The 22361-nt window shown below is 37.7% G+C and overlaps 3 protein-coding genes across 3 annotated transcripts; 2 read left to right on the plus strand and 1 right to left on the minus strand.

The window, feature by feature from the left end:
• Positions 1-8220: 8220 nt before the first annotated feature.
• Positions 8221-8868, plus strand: Smp_077000 (hypothetical protein; the record flags this gene model as incomplete). The annotated part of the gene is made up of 2 exons (XM_018790941.1): positions 8221-8328; positions 8806-8868. The coding sequence occupies 2 exons, from the start codon at positions 8221-8223 to the stop codon at positions 8866-8868; spliced, it is 171 nt and encodes a 56-aa protein (XP_018645950.1).
• Positions 8869-9952: 1084 nt separating this feature from the next.
• Smp_077010 (hypothetical protein) lies at positions 9953-11109 on the plus strand. Its single transcript, XM_018790942.1, has one exon. It carries the CDS (start codon positions 10779-10781, stop codon positions 11046-11048), a length of 270 nt encoding a protein of 89 aa, XP_018645951.1. The 5' UTR covers positions 9953-10778; the 3' UTR covers positions 11049-11109.
• Positions 11110-12325: 1216 nt separating this feature from the next.
• On the minus strand, positions 12326-17438 carry Smp_077020 (dimethyladenosine transferase, putative; the record flags this gene model as incomplete). The annotated part of the gene is made up of 3 exons (XM_018790944.1): positions 17104-17438; positions 14465-14735; positions 12326-12724 (listed from the first exon to the last, which is right to left on the minus strand). Exons 1-3 carry the CDS (start codon positions 17373-17375, stop codon positions 12326-12328), a joined length of 942 nt encoding a protein of 313 aa, XP_018645952.1. The 5' UTR covers positions 17376-17438.
• Positions 17439-22361: the final 4923 nt, after the last annotated feature.

Here is a 22361-nt window from a genome sequence, read left to right on the forward strand (position 1 = left end):
ATCATCTTTCACAGTATCCGGATGTGGTTTATCACCTTATCAAAGGGAACAATAAATCTTGAGTGCGTACATGGTTATCAATTCTCGTTTTGGAAATGTCCATCAAGTAGGTCTACCCGGATATCGAAGCATCCCATTCAGGGCCAAACTTGGTGAAAAAGTGTGAAGTCAGTCCAGTGTATGATTTTTCACGTCCAATCGGCCGAGGATCACCACGTGAACGTGCAACAGTAGGGTTTAAGTAGAGATTTGTCATTACAGTGATGTTTGTTTTTCGAAGTGAGCCCTTGAGTACATCTTAAAATGTGTAAGAAAGAGGTATGGCGTGAATATCTCAAGTTTTGTCGGCATAAACTGTGTTACGTAGGATCTGGTTACTTTCATGGGTATGTCAGCTCTCTGCATATACCATTCGATGGATTATTCGCTTATATATATATATATGCCTGAATCTTAGTAGTTGATTGGACTCCGAGTACGAATCCGTATCCACTTACTTATGTGTATTAGCCTTTCTACTCAAAATCGATTGGCTTACTTGTAGCTTTGTTACCTGCGCTATCCAATAATAAGCTGTAGTCGGCACTTCGCGTTGCTTTCTGCATTTAAAAACCGTTCATATCGTCAACCGTTTTCGATTGCCAGACTGACTGTGATGCAACTACACGGATACTTCGCCTCTTAGTCCCTTGGAATTTAGGAAATTTAGGATTTAGTAATAGTTACGGTTCGTCCTATGCTGGCACAAAATTCACAACTAATTTGGTGAATACTAAGCAGACGTTGTGTAATTTTCAAGGAGATCCACAAAAGTGGGATAAAGAGTTTCAGGCTTTCCAACAAGTGGTCTGCAATGTCAGTGGAACGCCAACGGGCCCTATGCAACCCTAGACAATCACCACTCAAGCTCAACCATTTCCATGCTGGACAATTGACCATTCACCGACGGAAGGCTTATCAAATATAGTTAACGTCAAGTATGATTAACACTGACATATAAATTTCAAGCCACGAGAAGTCGCATCCAACGGCAGTTCGGTTTTGTACTTCTGAAACCTGCTCACAGTGATATATACCGTCGCCCACTGACAGTATTTATTCTGGCTAATCACCTGGGAAGTCACTTAACCTGCTTGTCAAAATAGGATAAGCTAAGTTGGATATTAAACGCGAGTTTCGATTTGGAAATAAGCTAGGCGGTTACGTTTTTGTTCATATCGAGTGAACTTAGACCATTCAAATAGTTCAACTACATTAATAATTTTAAGATCAACCAAGTAACGAATTCACTCATAAGAGTTCTTCAACCACCGATCTACTCTTCGTCTACGCTTTTGTTGGTTTGGTAGATATATCACAGAATTCCAACAGCTTTAATTACTTATTTTCATACCTAAACAAGTATACAAAGCTAACACTGCTTGCACAGGAGCGTGAAACTTTGTCCAGACTTGGGTGTACCTGTTGCGCGTGAACTCCTTTTCTCAACACGGGGTTAAAGTTCCATCCGACGATACATTAAAGAAAGTTGGTCTATCTAAGTGACCCCATTGTCAGGAATCCTACAAGCCATACAGCCTTCTATCCCCCAAGACTCAAATTAATACTTCAGTGGGCAGTGCAACACAAAGTTAATCCAGTCATGAGAATACGACACCAGATTCTACTTTGTCAGCCCTGAGAAAGCCATTGCTTGTGAGAACTCAACTTTTAGTATTTTCAGAACAGATTCATGCTGAAAACAAGAAAACCTTATGCTAAATACCTCAGTTATTCCCTACGTATGACTACGGTATTCGAGATATCGTGGACCAACTATTTTTTCTCATTCCAACACTTCTCAAAACAACAATTCGCCCCACTGCTATACACAGAACGGTCAACATTATGGTTTTGTATTAGCACATATAGGATCTCAATGTAGTAAATGGTGGGAGTAGAACATTGTATCATTCTCTATTTTCATCGATGGCGGCTGTTTCATTTTATGTAACAGAAACACTCATCATATCTAAGGGTCTGAGAGACTATGAAAAGACATTGTAGATAGAAGATCCCTGCCTATTGCCACCATTTCAGGCAAATAAATTATCAAATGAATATTGAACTCACTAATCTGATTCAATGAGAATGACTAGAACCTTCCCTGGTCATATGGCAATTACGGACCCCACTGATCTCTCAGTTGAGTGACAAAGACATAAAATATATGAAATATAAGGTGTAATGGATATTTACTTGCTTGCGCTTGTTACCCATCATGAAGAAGCATAGGCGTCCCACGAGCGTTCTCCATCCAACTCTGTCTTGAGCATTTCTTCCCACTTCTTTCCAGTTTCCGTTAATCTTTTTCATGTCTGCTTCCAATTCTCGACACAGTGTGTTCTTCGGTCTTCCTCATTTCCACTTCCCTTCGGGATTCCAAGTTAGCACTCGCCTCGTGGTGCACTTTAGTGATTTCCGCAACGTATATCCTGTCCATTTCCGACGTCTTTTTCTGATTTCCTCTTCAGCTGGAAGCCGGTTTGTCCTCTCCCACAGCGAGCTGTTGCTGATTGTCAACGGAAATTGAGTATTTGGTGTAGACACTCGTTTATAAATACTTGTACATTTTTGATGATTTTTGTAGTAGTTCTGCAAATTTCGGCTCCGTACAGAAGAACTTCCTTGACATTGATATTGAAGATTTTGACTTTCATATTGATTGATAGTTGTTTTTAGTTTTATGTGTTCTTCAATTGTAGGAATACCAGCGTAGACAATCAACGTTGATGGTCTATGTCGAATGATTGGAGGCCTACTCGAGTAAGACGGTAACGGTATAACGAACAAGCTAACTTTGAAGTCACACCTCGCGACCAGCACCTTACGCGGACTGCCCCATCGACGTATCAAGGGACCATGGATGCTCTGAAGACTGTATAACACAAGGGATGTTATTACAGGAATATATTTGTTAAAACAGTTACAAGCGAAGTAGAACCACTGCCGCATGGGCCAGTCCATGGCGTATGATTAACTGATGCGCGTTGATTGTCCTTGACCTTGACGAGAACCGATGATCTGTTCAGTATTTAGTGACCCAACTGCCGGATGATTTGGCTAGGGTTCAGTGACATTTCACTGGCGCTACACCATCCTTGCTTTGTCAATCCTAGCCTTAAAGTCCGTAATGGATATTTAGGACATGACAATTCTATTGTCTGTAACATATCTATGATCGAGGATCTCAGACACAGTCACACTATAAGTCAGGAATAGACGAGTTCAATGACGAATTTGTTAAGTGGTCAGTATGTTGAGAAGTAGGTAAAGTAAACTGACTAGTTGTTGAGAGTGATGCCTATCACCCCGAATCCATTAGTGATCTGGTGAGAATGCTTTACTGAGCGCCTTCAGCCTCATTATGTCCAGGAAACCAATGAGTTCAGCTTCTTTATCGAAGACTTACAGAACTATTCATATTGGAGAATAATTTACCACTACCAATATAAGAGAGGAAGGGAAAAAGTAGAGGATGAAAATTTGACATAACGGTTATTGTTATGGAATGAAAAATACGGGGTCATCACTTTAAGCCAATCAACAAGAACCTGGGACTTCAATGGTTTGTTCTATAAAATCCCAAAGATTCGGATATTGGATATTGTTAGGGAGCGGCTTTTGAACGAGGGTTTGGCTTAGATGGGTCAGTTAACTTATATTAATCCCTACGATATGTTTCGGTAAAGTTTCAGTTTTTACTTCGAAGCACTTAACAATGAGGCTCATATTACGTGTTAGGTTAAAATTTCCCAGTCGCTGAGCACTCGAGAGGAACGAATTCCCACTCTGAGTTCGATGGATTACAGTTTTGAAATTTCTCCTGATGGCCTCGAATATGATATGCTCTGGATAAAGCAAAAAAAAATCAAAAATGTTGACACAAAAGCCACTGTGTAAAATGCGAACTTCCGACATGAAGACATGCCTATCAACCTCTTGATTGTGGGTTTAAACCCCATTTGGGTAAGCTGTAATAAAAAATCTCGGGGAAATGAAACAGAAACCCCAAAAATCTTCATAGAATTTGGGGAAAACTATTAGTTTCCGCATGACTTTGTGGAAAACCGCAGGGTCTCCCTGAAATTCGGAAATCGGTCACCCTGTTAGCAAGAATCATCCCGTATTTTACGAGTGAGATGAAAGATTTAATCAGTTTGTTCCCACGTCTTGAAAGAATTAGGAAAGGCTCATGATGAGCTTTGTTGCTGTTCACGCAACAAGCTCAAGTACGTCAGCGCTTTTAATAAGACACTAGAAATCTTGATGCAGTATACTAGGATGGGGTTGGAGACCCGAAACATATCTTTGTCAAAGCATTTAAAAGCTCTATAAAATGATCTTAACAATTGATAAACCTTATCGGCTGCTTCATTACAGTACTGAATCTTTGAATCATGACTTTGAATTACTCCTAGGTCTTTTTGTTGATCTATTTATTGGAGTACTATCCTATTAATGGTACATCGGTGTCCATTACCGTATCCAATATGGATTAGCTTACTCTTACTTAGACAGAACATATTTGAAACTTCACACTGTCATATTAGATTATATTGTATTAATTTTACTCTTGTGTTATAGCTAATTGTCTATTACCTTCACTAATGAATGTCAGTGTGTTCTGTCTTTACTGAGTTGTCGACTCACTTTTGTTTGTTCTCTTTTCCTCCAGTTACTCACGCACACTGCTCTTCATAGTTCCCAGACACACAACCTACCTCCAAGCTAGACGCAAATTAACCAAAGGCTGAAATCGGTATCTGTGTGAGTTTTTAAGTGTATTGAAGTTGAATTTCAGAGATACATGTATTTGTTATCTGTAAAATTCCACCCGCCTACGATGCATTTGTTAAAGTAGTCTCATATGCCAATAATTTGTTGAGTGAGGTTGAATCAATAGACGGGGAATCCCACGTTTGATATTTAAATTCATAGACCAACAATTTTGATTAGCCGGGGAAAATTTAATGGAAATATTACAATTAAGTTCTAATGGAAAATTAGTTCGTGTTCAGTTTAAAAAAGACTTTTATTTTGACTCAATCACTAACAAAGTTTGTTTTTGGTAAAAGTTTTTGGATAGATTTTAAGTTGTTACAAAATTTCCCTTCAATTTATTCAGTATACGTGTGAAATAGTCTACAGTGTTGCACCTCTCATGCAAGCAATCTTGTAATAGAAATTATCTAAACTCCCATTACTGATACTCAGCTGATACTTGAACTTTTGTTAATATATGCAATAGTAGAGCGACAACTCGTAGCTTTATATAAGTACTGAGATGTGCTTACGAAGTCATTACCATTCATTTGGGTAACTACTGGATACTTTGGTATTCTCATGTTGCTCGGAGGGAGAGAGTTAATGCAGTGACTTGATAGATGACTACAATGTCTAAGATTTATTAATCCTCCTCACATACATATGACCGACTAAAGCTACTTTTAGCTATCACAAAATTCTCTACTAAGTAGTGAGTTCTAAATTCTTACAAATGCTCTTAAAAATCATGGCTTACCTAAGTTTCTTCGAAACTGTGAAACATCACTTTGTGGTTTACTTTGAAAGTACACTTCAGCATAACACTGCTGTCTGTTTAGCTCGGAATCCATGATAAAAATCTTATTGCTGTCATGGTTTTGATGCAGAACTTCGTACTCCGTTGAGTAGTTATCTGAGTTATGCTCTGCAATGCCTGATTCAATTTTCAATGCATATGATACATAAACTCAGTTTGGTCTTCATACAAGTGAATAAACAGAAATAATTTGGAGGCTTTATTTGTTGACCCAGATTATCATGTACTGAAAACATGAGTGCAGATATTTGTCTTCACCAACCCGTCTAACCTGTAAACTGTGACGTTAATAAAGTGAATAAACTGCTCACTCTACTATTATGCCTCGTTTTCATTTATTGTCTGCCGTGTGGTTTTGGTATGTGACCTGTTCTAGTGTAGTGGAAGTATTAATAGTAAAAAGTCAGGTATGAAAAATAAAACAAAGAGGTCTAAAGAGGCTTCAGGACTCAGGTTTTAAGGGGAGCCAATGCTCTTGTGTCATTAAGAACGAATGATGTTAAGTCATGTTTTCTAGTTTATCCATTTGTTACGAAAATCATGCCTACACCAACCACGTGGTCTACATCCGTCATTAGTATGACCTAATTCGATTGTCACTGACTTCATAGACTGATGCCGCATCCTGATTTAGCCGCCCATGTCTTTCCCCCAATCTACTTTTACACCTTCCATCATTGCGTCCTGAGGTATTCGGTGGATGGCCATATTTAATACATGTTCTAATAATCTCAGTTGATAAGAATCCACTACAACGTCTATCGGTCCACTATATTTACCTAGTATTCGTCTCCTAACCTTGGAACTCCTAACTCTATGGTTCCAAATACGCAAGCAATAATCCAAAGACACCTATAACTGAATATTATTAACCTACAAATATTCTCCGTTTAAAACCCACATTTCACAGCCATTAATTAGAACGGAGAGAATTGCTGCTCAGTTAACCCGTCCGTTGATTGGTAAACGGATATCTTGTCTACGCCACAAGTGACGCAAGCTAGCAAGAGACTGTTGAACTTTCTGAATCTGTACTGAGAGTTCATAAGACACTAGCCCATTTGGACTGATGAGGCTCCTTAGGTAACTGAAATGGTTGATGCACTCAATCTCAATTTTTACCGTCAATCCATGCGTTGACCCAGGCTAGTTCCGAAGAAACATTTTGTATTTGAAGGTCGAAGGTTACATCCTAAACATGCTAGCATCGTCATGTAAGGCTGTGAAAAAACTGCATTTTATCAGCGTCTTCACCAAACAGGACTATATAATTTGCGTATTCCAAGTTAGCAAGTAAATCTCCTGGTAGGAGATCAACCCATGGAAATCCAGATAGTGAGAGCATTGTCTCTGAACAAATGTCTTTAATAAAGTTAAATAAAAAAAATGGTGAAATTAAACTTCCCTGAGGCTGAAAATTAGGCATAAGGTCTGACGCGACCAGTAGTTTTTTTCGAAGCTAGCCTTCACGAGGCTAATTTACTCTTTTGACACTCCTTTCATTGACAATCACGGCTACAGAACTTCTCGTTCAACTGAGTCAAACGCTGTCTCAAGATAAAGAAAATAATTGTGGTTGGACATCAGCAGGTTGTAAAAACTGATGAAGAGCAAATATTTAGTGAATACGACTACGTCCAGGTCTGAGGTCAGCCTGATTGTCTCGGGTTCGCCTTTCACGATCCCTAGGTAGGAGTTGGAAGATTATTGAAGCTGGTATTTCAGATACTAAATTAGTCATACCGATCCCTCTGTGATTGGTACAAGGGGGTTTTTGTCCTTCCTTATAAACTGAAACGACCAGAGATCGAGACCAGTCAGATGGGACTACGCCTAGACACCAGATTTTAGCTAGGATTCCAGTCAATCTAAGTGCTAAAACTGGACCACCATCCTCATTCTGATCTAGTGAAGGGGAACTTTCGGTTTGGCTTACTTGTTCGAACAGTACAGCCCTAACCAGGGCTATGCATCCATCCTTAAGGTTTGTCATTTTTGCTAATGTCCATCGACTATACAACTCGTGACGTAAAGTTGCTATTGCAATGCTTTCTAGAAAACCACTCTCAGGGCTTCTTAGTAAGTAGTTAAGGAACGTACTGATATCAAACATACCGTCTCACTAACACCAAACATCTTGCTATTGTTGAGTCACGTAGGATGAAACTGCTAACAACTGCTGTTCACATTTTCGTTTTGTTTCGTCTGCCCTGTAAAGTCTCATGCGTAGGTTCTGTACATTAATGTGGGGGAGTGGTTTAGAAGTTAAGACTCGACTTCCAGCCAATTTTGAGCCCCAGATCACCTACTTCAGTCTGGGAAACCGAGTAGTATTATTAGTCCACATACTTAGAATGTAGCTCATATCCAAGTATCCGGTGAATGATTTAACTTATTCTCGTACATTGATGCGTGATATTAGATAACCGCATGACCATTCTTAACTTTGAGTAACAGAAATTCGATCGCTTTACCGAACAGTACCTTGTAATTTTTAAAATTTCCTTTCCAGATTTTGTTTAGACTGTGTTTCCACTTCAAGCCAAAAATTTAGCCATTTGGCAAATTGTTACTCTGGAACACATGGTAACCTCGAAATGGATTTCCTCACTTGTGCTTCATGCATGAGAAATGGAATATGTTTACCTGTTACAAGTGTCAAATGTATGGTGGGAAACGAGTTAATTTTTTGTCAAAATAAAGAGGTAAAGGTGGAATTATATTATTATAGTACTTATTAGTGCATACACTATTTCCTACCATTGAATATCCTATCTTTTAAACATGACTCAACCGGTGAGTGTGAATATCCTGCCTGTAAACAGTTATTGTTTCAATTAATTGGTTTTTGTTTTGATTTTCATATTGTAATTGTTGTGTAAGCTTCGTCCTTGGTCGGCGTGTTCTCATGGCATATACTGTCCTGATAGAACACTGCCTTTTTTCTTTTCCAAGGTTTATTAGCATGATTAAATGCCCGAACAAGTATTGTGTCAGAGAATATAAAGTTTCTCAAAGTTTCAGAAAGTAAGTCTACTTTTTTTATGCACTAGTCCTTGTCCTTTTTTCCAGATTTATACTTGTTATTTGACCTAGTCTTGGTTATTCCTAAAATAATAAATTCTTCAAGCCTTTTCAAGATAAATAACCTAGTATGTACGTTTATTTATGTTGAAGATTAGTATTTTAATGGTTTAATGAACGGATATCCGATTTCTAAAATGAAAGAAAATGATGCTGATTAATGGATTATATGCAATGATGCAATATGACAGTTGTAACCAAATTATTGACGTAAGCAGTCGATTGACTTCACTTTAAAGACAAGACTACCAGCCTAAGGAAGATGTTTTCTGTTTAGTAAGATAACATGCTTATATACAGAATATTGCCAAAATAGGCACAACAAAATTTCTTAGGCGATTTAAGGAAATCAGTTTGTAGGTTACTCCGTACCCAATTAATTATGACTTGACTGTCAGGCCCAATTCTTAGAAATCATATCAATTTATAATGAGGCTAGTTACCCGAATTAATTAAAATTAGGTTACTCATTGGTTATTCTTGAAAAGTTATCCATATGTTGGCTGAAATTCAGGTTTTCATAGCCAGCCGATCATAGTCTAACAGAAGTAATATAAGGAATATCTGAATTAGTTACGTTGCATACTTGTCAGATTCTATTGTAAATTGCTGCTTTAAAAATCAAACGTGAAAAGAAATACTGTCGGATGACCTCACGATCTTGGTCCATTTTGGTCAGTCATCAAACAACAAATATCGATGAATTATAGTACAACCTAGCGATGTTTTCCCCAAGAAAATTGGTCATTGTTCGGTTCATAAGTAACATCCTGGTTTGATATGGTTCGATAAATATTATCCTAGATTGACAAATGCTTCATAGTCTTGAAGTTGCTTTCTCGAACCTCACAAATTTAGCACTATACTTAAACTTAACCAATTCAAGTTTTATTTTTGTAGTGAATTGATTATTGTGAAACGATAAAATTTGCGTGTAATGACTAAGCATTCTGCTTTATAATCTTCTGCATGACATCATTCTATGTATTATCACTGGCTTTAATGTAAAATACTAAGACTGGAGCTTCTAAATGTATGCAAACAACTATGCATTTCAGCTGGTGTATTTATTATATAGTATTTTTCTTATTACAACTAATAAGTAAAATGCATGGACTATAACAAGCACACCACTTATTATCGTTCCACATTCCAAGGCCTTTGAATTTATATCCAATCCTTTTATTTTAACTTATGGATTTTGGACAATCATACATTAAATTACTACACACGTCTCTTGTATAACAATCTGTTTTGCGTTATTTTCAACAGCTCTTGGCTAATTAACGAATTATTGGAACATCACACTTGGTTGATCATCAGATATTCTTTCTACTGATTACTTTATTGTTTTCCGCAGTCATTTTTTCTGATATACTAATATTCTGTTTACACCAAGCTTGCTTTAATCATGCTTATCTTCACTTTGGTGATTGTGTGAGATGTTTCTAGGTAGTTGATGTTGAAGCCAAGGATAAAAATAGGTAGTTAGATACACATTTTGGGTGATACTTTTTATACAGTCTTTAATCACAGTCCACTGTTTAGGAAGTTGCAAATTATTCAGGCTTATGATTTCTGTCCAAGACTTATGCATACTGATGTCCATAGTTAATTAAGAATTGTAAAATATCACTAAGTCGGATTAGGAACCGTGCACAAATCTTTATTGCGTCCTATATGTATTCTCATTCTTTAAATGTCGATTAATTCCATATTGTGTTCATCATTTTCAGCTGCAAATTCATTTCAAACAACATGACTTTAGTCAAAACTCAATCATTATTTGACAGTATGAATAGTTTAAGTCCTAAAGTAGTCACACTAGTGAAAATTTCCAGTTTTTAATATTTGCTTAATTATTCTCTTTAATAATGGATGTTGTGATTGAATAGAATCAAATACATAATACATCACTTTTGGTTTCCTAGTATCTCGTCATACTGACCGCCACGAAGTTAAAGACGAGTTGAAATGGACAACTGAAGCGTTTCATGCTCCATTAAGAAGATCGGAAACATTGTCCAGTGCCAAGTCAAGTGGAGAAATTACAATCACGACAGATACTGTTATGAGCTTGCACGCCTTCGAAAATATGGCCCCTAAAACAAAAAATATGACTTCGAAATTTTCTAATACTGTTGTAACCAATGAAACTTGCTCTTTATCTACATCACATTCTGGTTCCCGGACCACTTACAGTCATTACAAGCGATCCATTTTACGACAAGTAAAACGTCAAGCAGATAACCTTCGATTAAAGCTTGTTAAAGAGCGTCGTACAATAAGTCACGAACGATTGGTTGATCCACTCCTGTCCACAAGGCAACGCTTTGTGTAGCTTAAATGTACATACTCTACTGATCGTACTAACTTTGTAAGTATATTGTAAATAGTTCACATAAAACTGTTTTTTTGTTGCTTAAAGGCTTTTTATAAGGGTAAACACATAGCATTAGTTTGACCCTGCCGATATATTTAGTCTAAAATGACTGTTCTATGCTGCTTGAGTGACATATGATATTTCTGCTATGCGATTAGTCACTCCTTTTAGTTGCCGTATGCTTAATGAGCGCAAGGAAATGTGGTAACCGATTTACCGGTTCAGGAGCTTAAATCTTTGAGTCTAAAGAAACATGCACGTTGATATTCTTAGAGAAAAATGCCACAACTATGTTTGGAGTTTAGACACTTCATTGACTGTCTTATTGTTCCATAACTACATCGTCTTGTGAAGTTCTGTTTCTGGCAGTTCCCTAGCACACTCAGTATTTCCCGTACTCCAAAGTATCAATTACAAGTCGGATAGCTTGGAATCCCTACTTTCAAACACAACCTTTAGTATTTCTCTTCTATATTATCCTCCGAAAATATCGTCCACGAATTCCCCTAACCTCGCTCTGAGATTATTGTTAATGGCTGAGGCCCCAAAATTTTTATACCTAGAATAACCCTACTAACTGTATTTGAAAGCTTTTAACTTCAAAACCGTTTTGAATCCAACCTTATTAAAAACACGCTTTTAATCATAAATCGATGTTTTAATTTAAGGACGATAACAAAGAACAACATAATTACTTGACTTTAACTTCCGAGTGCTGGGGTAACATCAAGTCTAACAGCAAGACTGTTATCGATTAAATTCTAGGTGGTAGTTGGTTGTATAATGTCTAGCCGAATAATGCTGTGGTAACTGCTAGACGGTGATGTGTATTCGTTACTTTCCACCAATTAATTTCTGTTTGAGCGACTTCGAAGATAATATTTCTTCACAGCTCTTATATCAGCCTTTAAAACGCCAAACATATTTAGCTGCTGAAACTGGATTTAATGTGCGAGTAGAGAATGTGAGTCAATCAAAAAGGTATCTGCATGGTACTTTAACGAGTTCTGATTTGTAAAGACTGTTTAAAAGGGGCTACTAAGATAAATTTGTTTTCCATTCTGATGAATTCTCCATCGTTTAGTCATGGGAACGGAAATGGAAATAATCTTCGTAAACCACAGAAGAAATCGTTTTTATCATACTTTAGTACAATTTTTTATGGCCCAGATATACTCAACTATATACAATGTACCATGCCTCTCAATTCTTTACATAATAAGATTACACAAAGATCAACCAAAATTTATATTTTCTTTTTTAAAGGCCAATAATAATCTAAGAAAGTCATCCTCGTCTAAAGCACGGGCACGCTTTTTTTCAAAACCTGAGTCTCGAAGTATGTTTGTTATTTTCTCCTCCATTGCTGAAACACCAGTAGACTCACAGGCAATAGCCTCTGGAGTTGGTGACAATCCTTTTGTGCAACAAGTCTCCATGTAAATTTTACGTAAATGAGAAGCTATCGATTTGCCGCTAAAGTTAGCTCCGATCGTTTTGTTTTTGCGAGCAAACACAAGACGCAGTAGTCCATCCCATTCTGAATGCATTACAGGCGGTAATGGATGCCTGGGCTCAATCCGAACAACAGCTGAATCAACACGTGGTGGGGGACGAAAACTGTTTCTATTGATCTAATATTTAAAATAAATTGTAAGAAGTTTAGTTAGTGGCTTGCTTGTGATATCTGACGATACTTACAATGAACGAATAATATATGTTAGGGTTAAACAATTTAAAATGGTGTACGCTCTGACATATAAAACTGAAATGATGGTAAAGGTCTGCATATACGGTGTTAATTCCTAACATTTCCGTATGTCATGTTGCTGTTTTCTAAAGCCTACGAGTATTCGAATGATAAATTATTCCAGGTGCACAGTTTAGCTTCCTAGTGTGCCTAACAGTTTAAACTTAATTGCTGATAAACTTAGTCACAACTAATACTGACTTAACAGTATGCATTAAAATAATGGATTATACTCTAGTCCGGTGTGGGAAAGAATATAGATATACACTTGATAATTTCTCGCTTACCTTTTTCCTTACACATTAAGTGATTTGATTTTGCTAATTATTACCAGAGCGATATTTCAAAAATATAAATGGGAAATTTAGCCGAAATGTAGTTAATGATACTAATGTAAGTAAAAAAAAAGAACTCCCTTCGAGCACTAGACCCAAACTATCATCATTTACTCTTCACGTCTAAATCACCATTATGAGATGATGAAATCTGAGAAGATCAGAAGCACGAATGTATGGTAGGACGTCATGTCTGTTGACAGTAAATAATGACATTAGATAACCCTCCATGCAATTCTTGAAAGGGTTTAGTGGTCTTTGGACAACATTTACAGTAATCTAAATATTTATAACTACTGATAAGTGGAGTTACGAGGTATGTGCCACACGTTGATCAAACATTAAAAAAATTCATGAGTGAGCAGCTATGTCAATACATAACTACTGTTTTACTAACGAAAAACTTATGCCTAAGTATGTGAAAATTAATTAGAAGTACCCTTTAGGGAGGTATTCAAAATATTAAGCTTTTGAAACTCCTAGTAGGCGAGATATTTCGTTCTATTTATATAGTTAGTACAAACGCAATCAACTTGCCTCCTAATTTACCAGTTATACTTATCTGATTTTAAGCAATATTCACACCCATTATAATTTTTAAGTTTCCAAAAATTTTCAGCATTAGTAACTTTTGAATAGCCTTTCAGTAGCGAAAAATTCTTCGTTTTTTAGATAAGTCAATTTAAGTGGGATGAAAAGAATCAGTAATGTTACTTGGGGCTGGGATGTACTCGCTAAATTGCCTATAAATAACACTTTTAAAATTCATTTCGATACTCCTATGTTTCTAAAAGCACCTACGCCTATTAAAAACCGGATGCGTCTGGCGGCAGCTTGCTCAAGAATATCCGGATCTTTAAGCAGTATAAACTAATTATAGATTTTCATTTTGGAGTCAGAACTAGTCCAGAGATCCATCCACCGAAATCTTATCGTTCTGATGACTAAAGTATGTCATTGTCGTTAAAGAAAATTTTCTGCTCGATAAAATGATTTACTTAAGCTGTACATTCGTATTTATAGTTGTTTGGCAGATATATGAGCCTATAAGAGAACATATATTACATCAAAAAGTGATCCGAGATTTCAAGTACCAACAGGTTGCGTAATGACCGCGAGGCTAAAGAAGAGTGGTGGGATGAGGATTATTTACGGGCCTGTAGTATAAAGGATAATTTTCCACTTAACATGTATGAAGAAAAAGTGAAAAACGTTAACGCCATAATAACAACTGAATAATAGTCATCAAAAATCATTATAAATAGCGATTATAAGATTTAAAAACATACTTTCATCAACTGTTCAATTTTGAAGTGAAACTGAGCAGATGCTGACAGACGACAGTATAATTTATCTCCAGATTTAGCCGTAAGACGGTCAGCGAATTCTTTCTGAAGCATAACAACCGCTGCTCTAAAACCATGACCTGCACTAATCAGTCTTTGGATGAATGGCGAAGAGATCTTATACGGCAGGTTCGCTATGCAGAGATCGAACTTGGGCCATGATTTTGCCTTGATTGCATCGCCAACGAGAATTTCTAGTTTGGTTCGATGTAGTCTGACAAACATTTCATGAAAAGCACTGGCTTAAAACGTTTCTGCAATGCGTACTTTCAGTGTAGGAGTTAAAAAATGATGAAACGTAGCAATACATTCACCTAACACTGATAGTTACTAAGATTACAAATGATTGTTTTAAATAGATGGATAATAGGTCAGACTGCTTACCGTTTTAGGAGTAATTACTTATATTATTTTTGACGCAAATAATAGATAATTTGGACAGATAACGCCTCAAGCGACTTCGTGAACGCGTAAATTTTAGGCATAAGGTAAAAGCAAACAGAACTAGAGAAAAACGAAGTGAACAACAGAGCCAAATAATCTAGGTATCTGGTTTTGAACAAATGAAAAACTGTGCAATATGAGCATTGTATTGTTACTACTTGTCAGCCTTGATCAGTTATAATGAAACAGAAAAGCAACCTGATCACACAAGAAATTTTGACTGAAACTACTTCTTTCTAAATTACTGTGTATCGGTTATGATCAAATCTATTTATAAAAATGTAATTTCGAGTGCAAAATATTAAACTGGCAGCTTCCCTGTGTGGTTCCCACAAAACTGTCAAACAATGAGATCGGTATATCAATAACAATATAGAGAATCCTTAAGTGGAAGAAAAATTCTAGGGACTTTAGAGACAGAAACTAATGGGGGTAGTGACCTACTTTGTATATTAATCAATTAGACTATATTGTACTGTAAACAAATGTATTTTATATCACTGTAAAATCCTCCCTTGTTCTATTCCCATGTGCTTTGTAATTTTTTTACATCCAAATCTTCGACTCGCTCAATTGTAGATCTCAGATGATTACTCTGTTGTGTCCAAATGATACTATCACTGAATGGTTACTTTCGGAAGCTGTTATTGAATCTGACGCCTGGTACAACTATTTAGAAACAAAGTGAGATAATTAGATTCGCCTCCTTTTAGTGCTTACAACCTTTGTTTGAGAATGTTCGTTTTAATCGTCAATATCTCTGAAGGGTTGCTCATATCCAGTAACAGTGTTGTGTGAATAATTGTGTAGACTAGAAATGCGTATTCGCTCATAGTGGTGATAATTCAGATAAATGACTCATGAGAAATGTAAATGTTTATTAGCTACAGCTCCAGTAACTAACACACCATAATGGTCCGTTAATTTGACTAACAATTGATACACCGTTACCTTTATCAGTTTTCAAACTTACATCATCAGGTTTATGTACACGTTGAGTTAACTGAGGGACTATACTACATGTATTCATACGTATTCAAAACACATCAAATGTGAATCATCATTCTCAAGAAAGTGGTGACATATTAAAGATAATAGTGTTGCCATGAGACCTGTCTTGCTATGTAGAGTTGACTGTCTAAAACTTCGATATATTACTGTACAACAGCCACAGAACCGATAACTTAAACACGAACACAAGGGTGGGGGTATTAGTAAGAGACGGTAAGTACAATATTGAACGAGTAAATATTACACCGACACTTAAAAGGAGTCGAGATGATCATTTGTTACTACTATAAAGTTAGGGGGCCCCCAAATGCCATGGTAAGATCGAGGGCGGGAAGAGTCAGATCTCCCTTTCAAAATGCTCTCACATGGCCACGTGTATACAGCCACTGCCATGGAAGTCCTACTCACTGCCTTCTCGTGGTGGGGCTGTTGTGCACGAAGTTGAGAGGACAAAAAGCGAATGTCCGGAGCTTTAACCGGGTTGGTGGAAACGGAGGGTCTACCTAGAGGAGTTGGAAAACCTTGATCTCAAACCAATGGTGCACATGGGCTCCATGATCCTGAAGGAACAAATGACATATGAACCGATTGTTGGTCACCAGCCACCACGGGACTGCATCTCCTGACGTTGCTCCGCTGCCTTGTGGATCAGACCTTTAGGTCAAAGGCTCCGGGTGTGGCCCTCAAGAAAAACACCTGCTTTGGCTTGGGCACCCAAGCAGTATCATAGCCCATACATAGATCGAGTGACTTGTGTGGGGCATATGTATTCGGTGCCCCTTTGTTCCAATATTTGTGTTCAAATAAATAAATAAAGTCCGAATGGAGACCCTCAGTCTCGCTAACTACTTGACTTTGAGCCATACCCCAAGTGTGAGGGCTATCAATACCACTAGATTGCGGAAGCCACAGGCTCGAAGCCCGTCTCACCAACGTCCATTTCGGCAACTGGATGGTATCCACAGTCCACACACTTATTGTAAAGTTCAAAGCCAATTATACGAATATGTAACTGGTTGACGAATTAATAATACTAATAACATCCAATACCTAGTTATGTACGATAAAAACTATTAAACAGCTTATTGGCTGTCGCATGATTATAGGAATCACGTACAGAAACTTACGAGGTTTGCACACGCTTTTGCAATTCTGAAACCATTCTTGGATCTATTTCGAACGCGTACACTTTCCTTCCCTTTTCTAACAACTTGACAGTGAGATTACCAGTTCCAGAACCAATTTCCAGCAAGGAGTCTGTGGACTTGATACCAGACTTTTCCACCATTGTGTTAATAACGAGGGGATTTTTCAGTATATGCTGACCTTTTGTCTTCTGAAACCGGATACCGCCTGTTTTAATAGCTAAACTAGAGGAATCAAATTTTGGTTTGACCATTGTATATGCTTTTTTCGAAAACCAAGCCCCTGATGGGCTTATTTGTGGTCTGTAACTTTCTTATGAGATGGGGATGAGGAGTGTGGAAATCTAGAAGAGAAAAGTGTGAGTTGAAATATGACACTGAAGTGGAAACTATACTAAGCTATGTATTGTTAACGAATGTAAACAACAATGGTTTTATTTTAAAAAGGTCACAATTTAGGATGGCACCAACACCGCCCTTCACTTTCATAACAAACCCGTTTATTTTTTCTTGTATCGTGTTTTCAAGAGACAGCTTCAGGGGAGCTACCTCCTAAATTGTAGGTTATTGTTGCATAATTAACAGCATATAGTATTATAAAACACTTTATCTCGACCCCTATATATAAACCTCTCCCGTCTAGTATGCCGCTAATGAGGTGTATAATTAATTCCCGAAAACAACGGGCATATATGACTATATTTAGTCAGTGATGAACTCTATTTTCATAATGTTGCTAACCAAGTATGGTTAGAGGTCGACAACACTCTCCCATCTTGAATTTTTTGTGCCGAGAAAAGTGATGAAGTTGACAAAAGGCGCTTCAGGAAAGTACGCGAACTGTGAGGAAACCTAAGCGACGTCTAGGGAAATATAAGTATTTTTAGGATGTGCACAGGGTTCCGGAAGTAGCATTGATCGCTCCTCAGGGCAGGGGACGAAGGCCAAAAAAACTGGATGTTTTCGCTAAAATTCTATACACGTTACGCGAAACATAAGGCACGATTACTTAGGACGGAATTAATGAGAACCTGGGCAGGAAGACGGAAATAATGGGAGTATGATGAATTCAAAATTTTATATTTAAGGCACTGACAGTAGCCACAGAGTATCTATTTCACTTCAAGGCACAAATAAACAGGAATTACTAGTATCGAGTGAGACACACCGTCTATTTTGAAAAACCGGCAAGGCTAAAAACAAAGTCCAATACTTTTGAGACAAGTTCGTGTAAACTTACTGGTTTATTTTCACTCGCTTTTTCGACACGACCCAATTTCCACCGTATCGTTCGATGAGTTCTAGTCTGTTCATTTGACTGTAGTAGTTTTAGCTAGTTTGGTAGTTATTCGCGAGTTTTGAAGTATGCAAATGGATCATTTGGTTGGAATCATCTTTGTAGTAAATCCCTCAAAGAGATACACGTAAATTCTTTTCTCGATTAGCTTCAGACTAACTGCAACTGCTTAATTTAGAGTCCTTTTTCAACCAACAATCGATCAATATTTTTTCCGATCAATGATCGTTTCTATTATATCATATTACTAATGTTACAGTTTGTACATCATGTAATCTGGACGAGTGAGTTTGTCTCTGGGTAGCACATTTTCTGAAAACAGCAAGGGTTTAATATGAAAATGTAATGAGAAAATTCAGGTCCAATGAGAAGATGATTTTCTCAAGAGGTATATAAAGATATAAATTAATTTGCAATGCAGACTGTATGAGAAGACCAAGGGGTAGATGGAGATCATTTGAAATGGAGTGGGACGAAGTTACTGATTTGTGGTAGGCATGATGGAAAATAAGTCGCGAGTGTAGCGGTAAATAAATCCCCCAAAGCAATAGCTCTGTATATGTTCGACATTGGATGCTGACCACATAATTTCTAATGGACTCACCTAGCTGAAGGCGCTCGGTCGTGCATCCGTACCAGATCTCGAATAGGAACGCCATACTGAACTTCTCCTGCGATCACTAGCCAGTTTAGATCAGTCACTTTTCGATATACTGATAATCTATGAAATATATCTTCGAACTTTCTTGCTTCTGACTTTTGATTTCACTTGGTGGGTGCGACTCAATTATAGAAGTTGTTGCTGGTAAGGTGTTGTCAAACTACAATACTTGTGGCGTCTTTACAAGACATGTGTTAAGTAGAGCTAGTTTAGGTGTCTGTAGTACCAGTTCATATGTTAAGCCCATATACTTTATTCTAGTTACTGGCCAAGCCAATTCACCTGTACATTGAGTCATCTTTTGATCTTGTTAATCATTTGCTTATTAACCTTGAGTACTTTTTATATGAGCGCATATGTGTACACTTCGTATCTTATTCATCATATGTCTGTCACTCATTTTTGCCTGACTATAAATGTTAGTTAACGCTTGCTTAAAATGAGTTGGCTTCACAGCCAATCTCCAATACGCAATATTTTTGCATCACTCTCGAGTTGGCTTCCCAGCCATCTCCAATACGCATTATCTTTCGCTTCGCTCTCGAGTTGGCTTCCCAGCCATCTCCAATACGTATCATCTTTCGCCTCGCTCTCGAGTTGGCTTCCCAGCCATCTCCAATACGTATCATCTTTCGCCTCGCTCTCGAGTTGGCTTCCCAGCCATCTCCACTGCATGTCATTTCCGCCTCGTTCGCTTCCTTCGCTTATTCGCCTGTTCACTCGCTCGTTATTATTCGCTCAGGTGTTGCTAACTTTCTGACCTGAGTTATTCGACAATAAACTGTAGTTGCTGCTATCCTTTGTCTTCTGATTTTACGCGCCGTTAAGATTAGAATTATGTCGGTTATCGAAACGAACGATTAACGAATCGCGGCACTACAGAATTGGAGGCCTCGCCGAACGAGCACGACGCTACAGAATTGGATACCTCGCCGTACGATCACGACACTACAGAATTGGAGGCCTCGCCGTACGAGCACGACGCTACAGAATTGGAGGCCTCGCCGTACGAGCACGACGCTACAGAATTGGGTACCTCGCCGTACGAGCACGACGCTACAGAATTGGATGCCTCGCCGAACGAACACGGAGAAGAATCGACAACCTCTGCGTACGAACTCACTACATAATTGGCGACCGCAACGAGCGAACACAAACCAAAAATGGAACGGTCGACGACATATTCCGTTATGATTCGAATAACCTCTATATGCTCATTATTACAATAATGTCATATCATCTAACGTGGAATTATTATTTTTGTTCGTAAGGACGATAAATTATGACATTTACGCAGTCGAATCACTAATCGAACAAATTATAATTATATGGACAGTACACGTTATGATATTCGAAACTCACTGGATTATTTTTATTATCCAATGACGTAAAATTTTCCTGATTCAAGTGAGTTAGTTCCAATTTTTTCTTTTTCATGTCATTTTCGATCTAATATTACACTCTATCATAGACATAAGTTTGGAGTCATACTCCCGACAGTAGGAACTTATGTTCTCGACGCAACTAATGTTCAATTATCTCATTGGTACGCAGCAATCGTCATTTCCTACATTTTCAGCGACAACCTAAACCAAACTTCCGCAATTTTTATTTCACGATGATCCCTAGTTTAATGTTATACACAAATCAAGTATTCGACGCCGCATTACCAGTCGATTAGTAATGATTATGTCCATATTATCTATTCATTCATATGTATATCTGAATGCTACATCATCCGTTACCCATAAATACTATTCGATTATTGCTATTAATTTTCACTTCCCATTGCACTGTACACCAGAACATAGAGTTTAGAGCTAGTCTCTCAAAGATACACTCTTGTTCGTCACATCCAAGTCAGTCTCACTCGCCGTCATCGATAATCATATGTATTGGTATTTTTACCATGCCTTAATACGGTTTCGTAACAAACGAGGTTGAGCGCATATCCCTCTAACTACACAAACCACTCTAGGCTTCATGACCAAAAAGGAATACGACTCCGCATATCTCGTTTCATCAGTCACTATCCTGTTCCTCTGGTCATTCTACTAATACATATTTAACGATAACTCAACGCAAGCGACAACGTACACTGACTTCGCATTTCATGATCATCATCATTAACAGTACAGCAATGAATATCACCCGTTGATGTAGTTATCATCCTACGGCTGGATTATTTATTATCCCACACAAACTTCAGTTATGTAAATTCGAATCTACTAATCGCTGATCGACGCTATTTACTCTACTGCGGATTATCAGAACATATTTCACTGTTCTTTATCGTCATATTCAGTAGGCACCATAGACCAATTTCTGTTATATTCTGTTTTCACGATATTTCGAATTGCTCATACAAACATGTTATTTTATCATTCGGACAGTCACTACATAAATGCATGTTAAATTTTTTTCGTACGCTTACTAATGTACTCATAATCACATGCTAGCATTTCAATTTTTGTCCGCATCTTGACAATATTCATGTACATTTTTTACATAAGTATGACACTTTCGTTTAATACGCTCACCCCACTTGACACTGTAATTCATCAGGTATTATACCATTTTTTCCAACATTTTTACGTTATCCACATACCGCTTCAGTGTTATTTTTCGAAAACAGACATTTTTTTATAAATGTGCTATTTTCTACAAGGGGGCTATGTAGTACCAGTTCATATGTTAAGCCCATATACTTTATTCTAGTTACTGGCCAAGCCAATTCACCTGTACATTGAGTCATCTTTTGATCTTGTTAATCATTTGCTTATTAACCTTGAGTACTTTTTATATGAGCGCATATGTGTACACTTCGTATCTTATTCATCATATGTCTGTCACTCATTTTTGCCTGACTATAAATGTTAGTTAACGCTTGCTTAAAATGAGTTGGCTTCCCAGCCATCTCCAATACGCATTATCTTTTGCTTCGCTCTCGAGTTGGCTTCCCAGCCATCTCCAATACGTATCATCTTTCGCCTCGCTCTCGAGTTGGCTTCCCAGCCATCTCCAATACGTATCATCTTTCGCCTCGCTCTCGAGTTGGCTTCCCAGCCATCTCCACTGCATGTCATTTCCGCCTCGTTCGCTTCCTTCGCTTATTCGCCTGTTCACTCGCTCGTTATTATTCGCTCAGGTGTTGCTAACTTTCTGACCTGAGTTATTCGACAATAAACTGTAGTTGCTGCTATCCTTTGTCTTCTGATTTTACGCGCCGTTAAGATTAGAATTATGTCGGTTATCGAAACGAACGATTAACGAATCGCGGCA

The sequence above is a fragment of the Schistosoma mansoni genome, assembly GCF_000237925.1.
Source record: "Schistosoma mansoni, WGS project CABG00000000 data, supercontig 0013, strain Puerto Rico, whole genome shotgun sequence".
NCBI classification, from domain to species: Eukaryota; Metazoa; Platyhelminthes; class Trematoda; order Strigeidida; family Schistosomatidae; genus Schistosoma; species Schistosoma mansoni.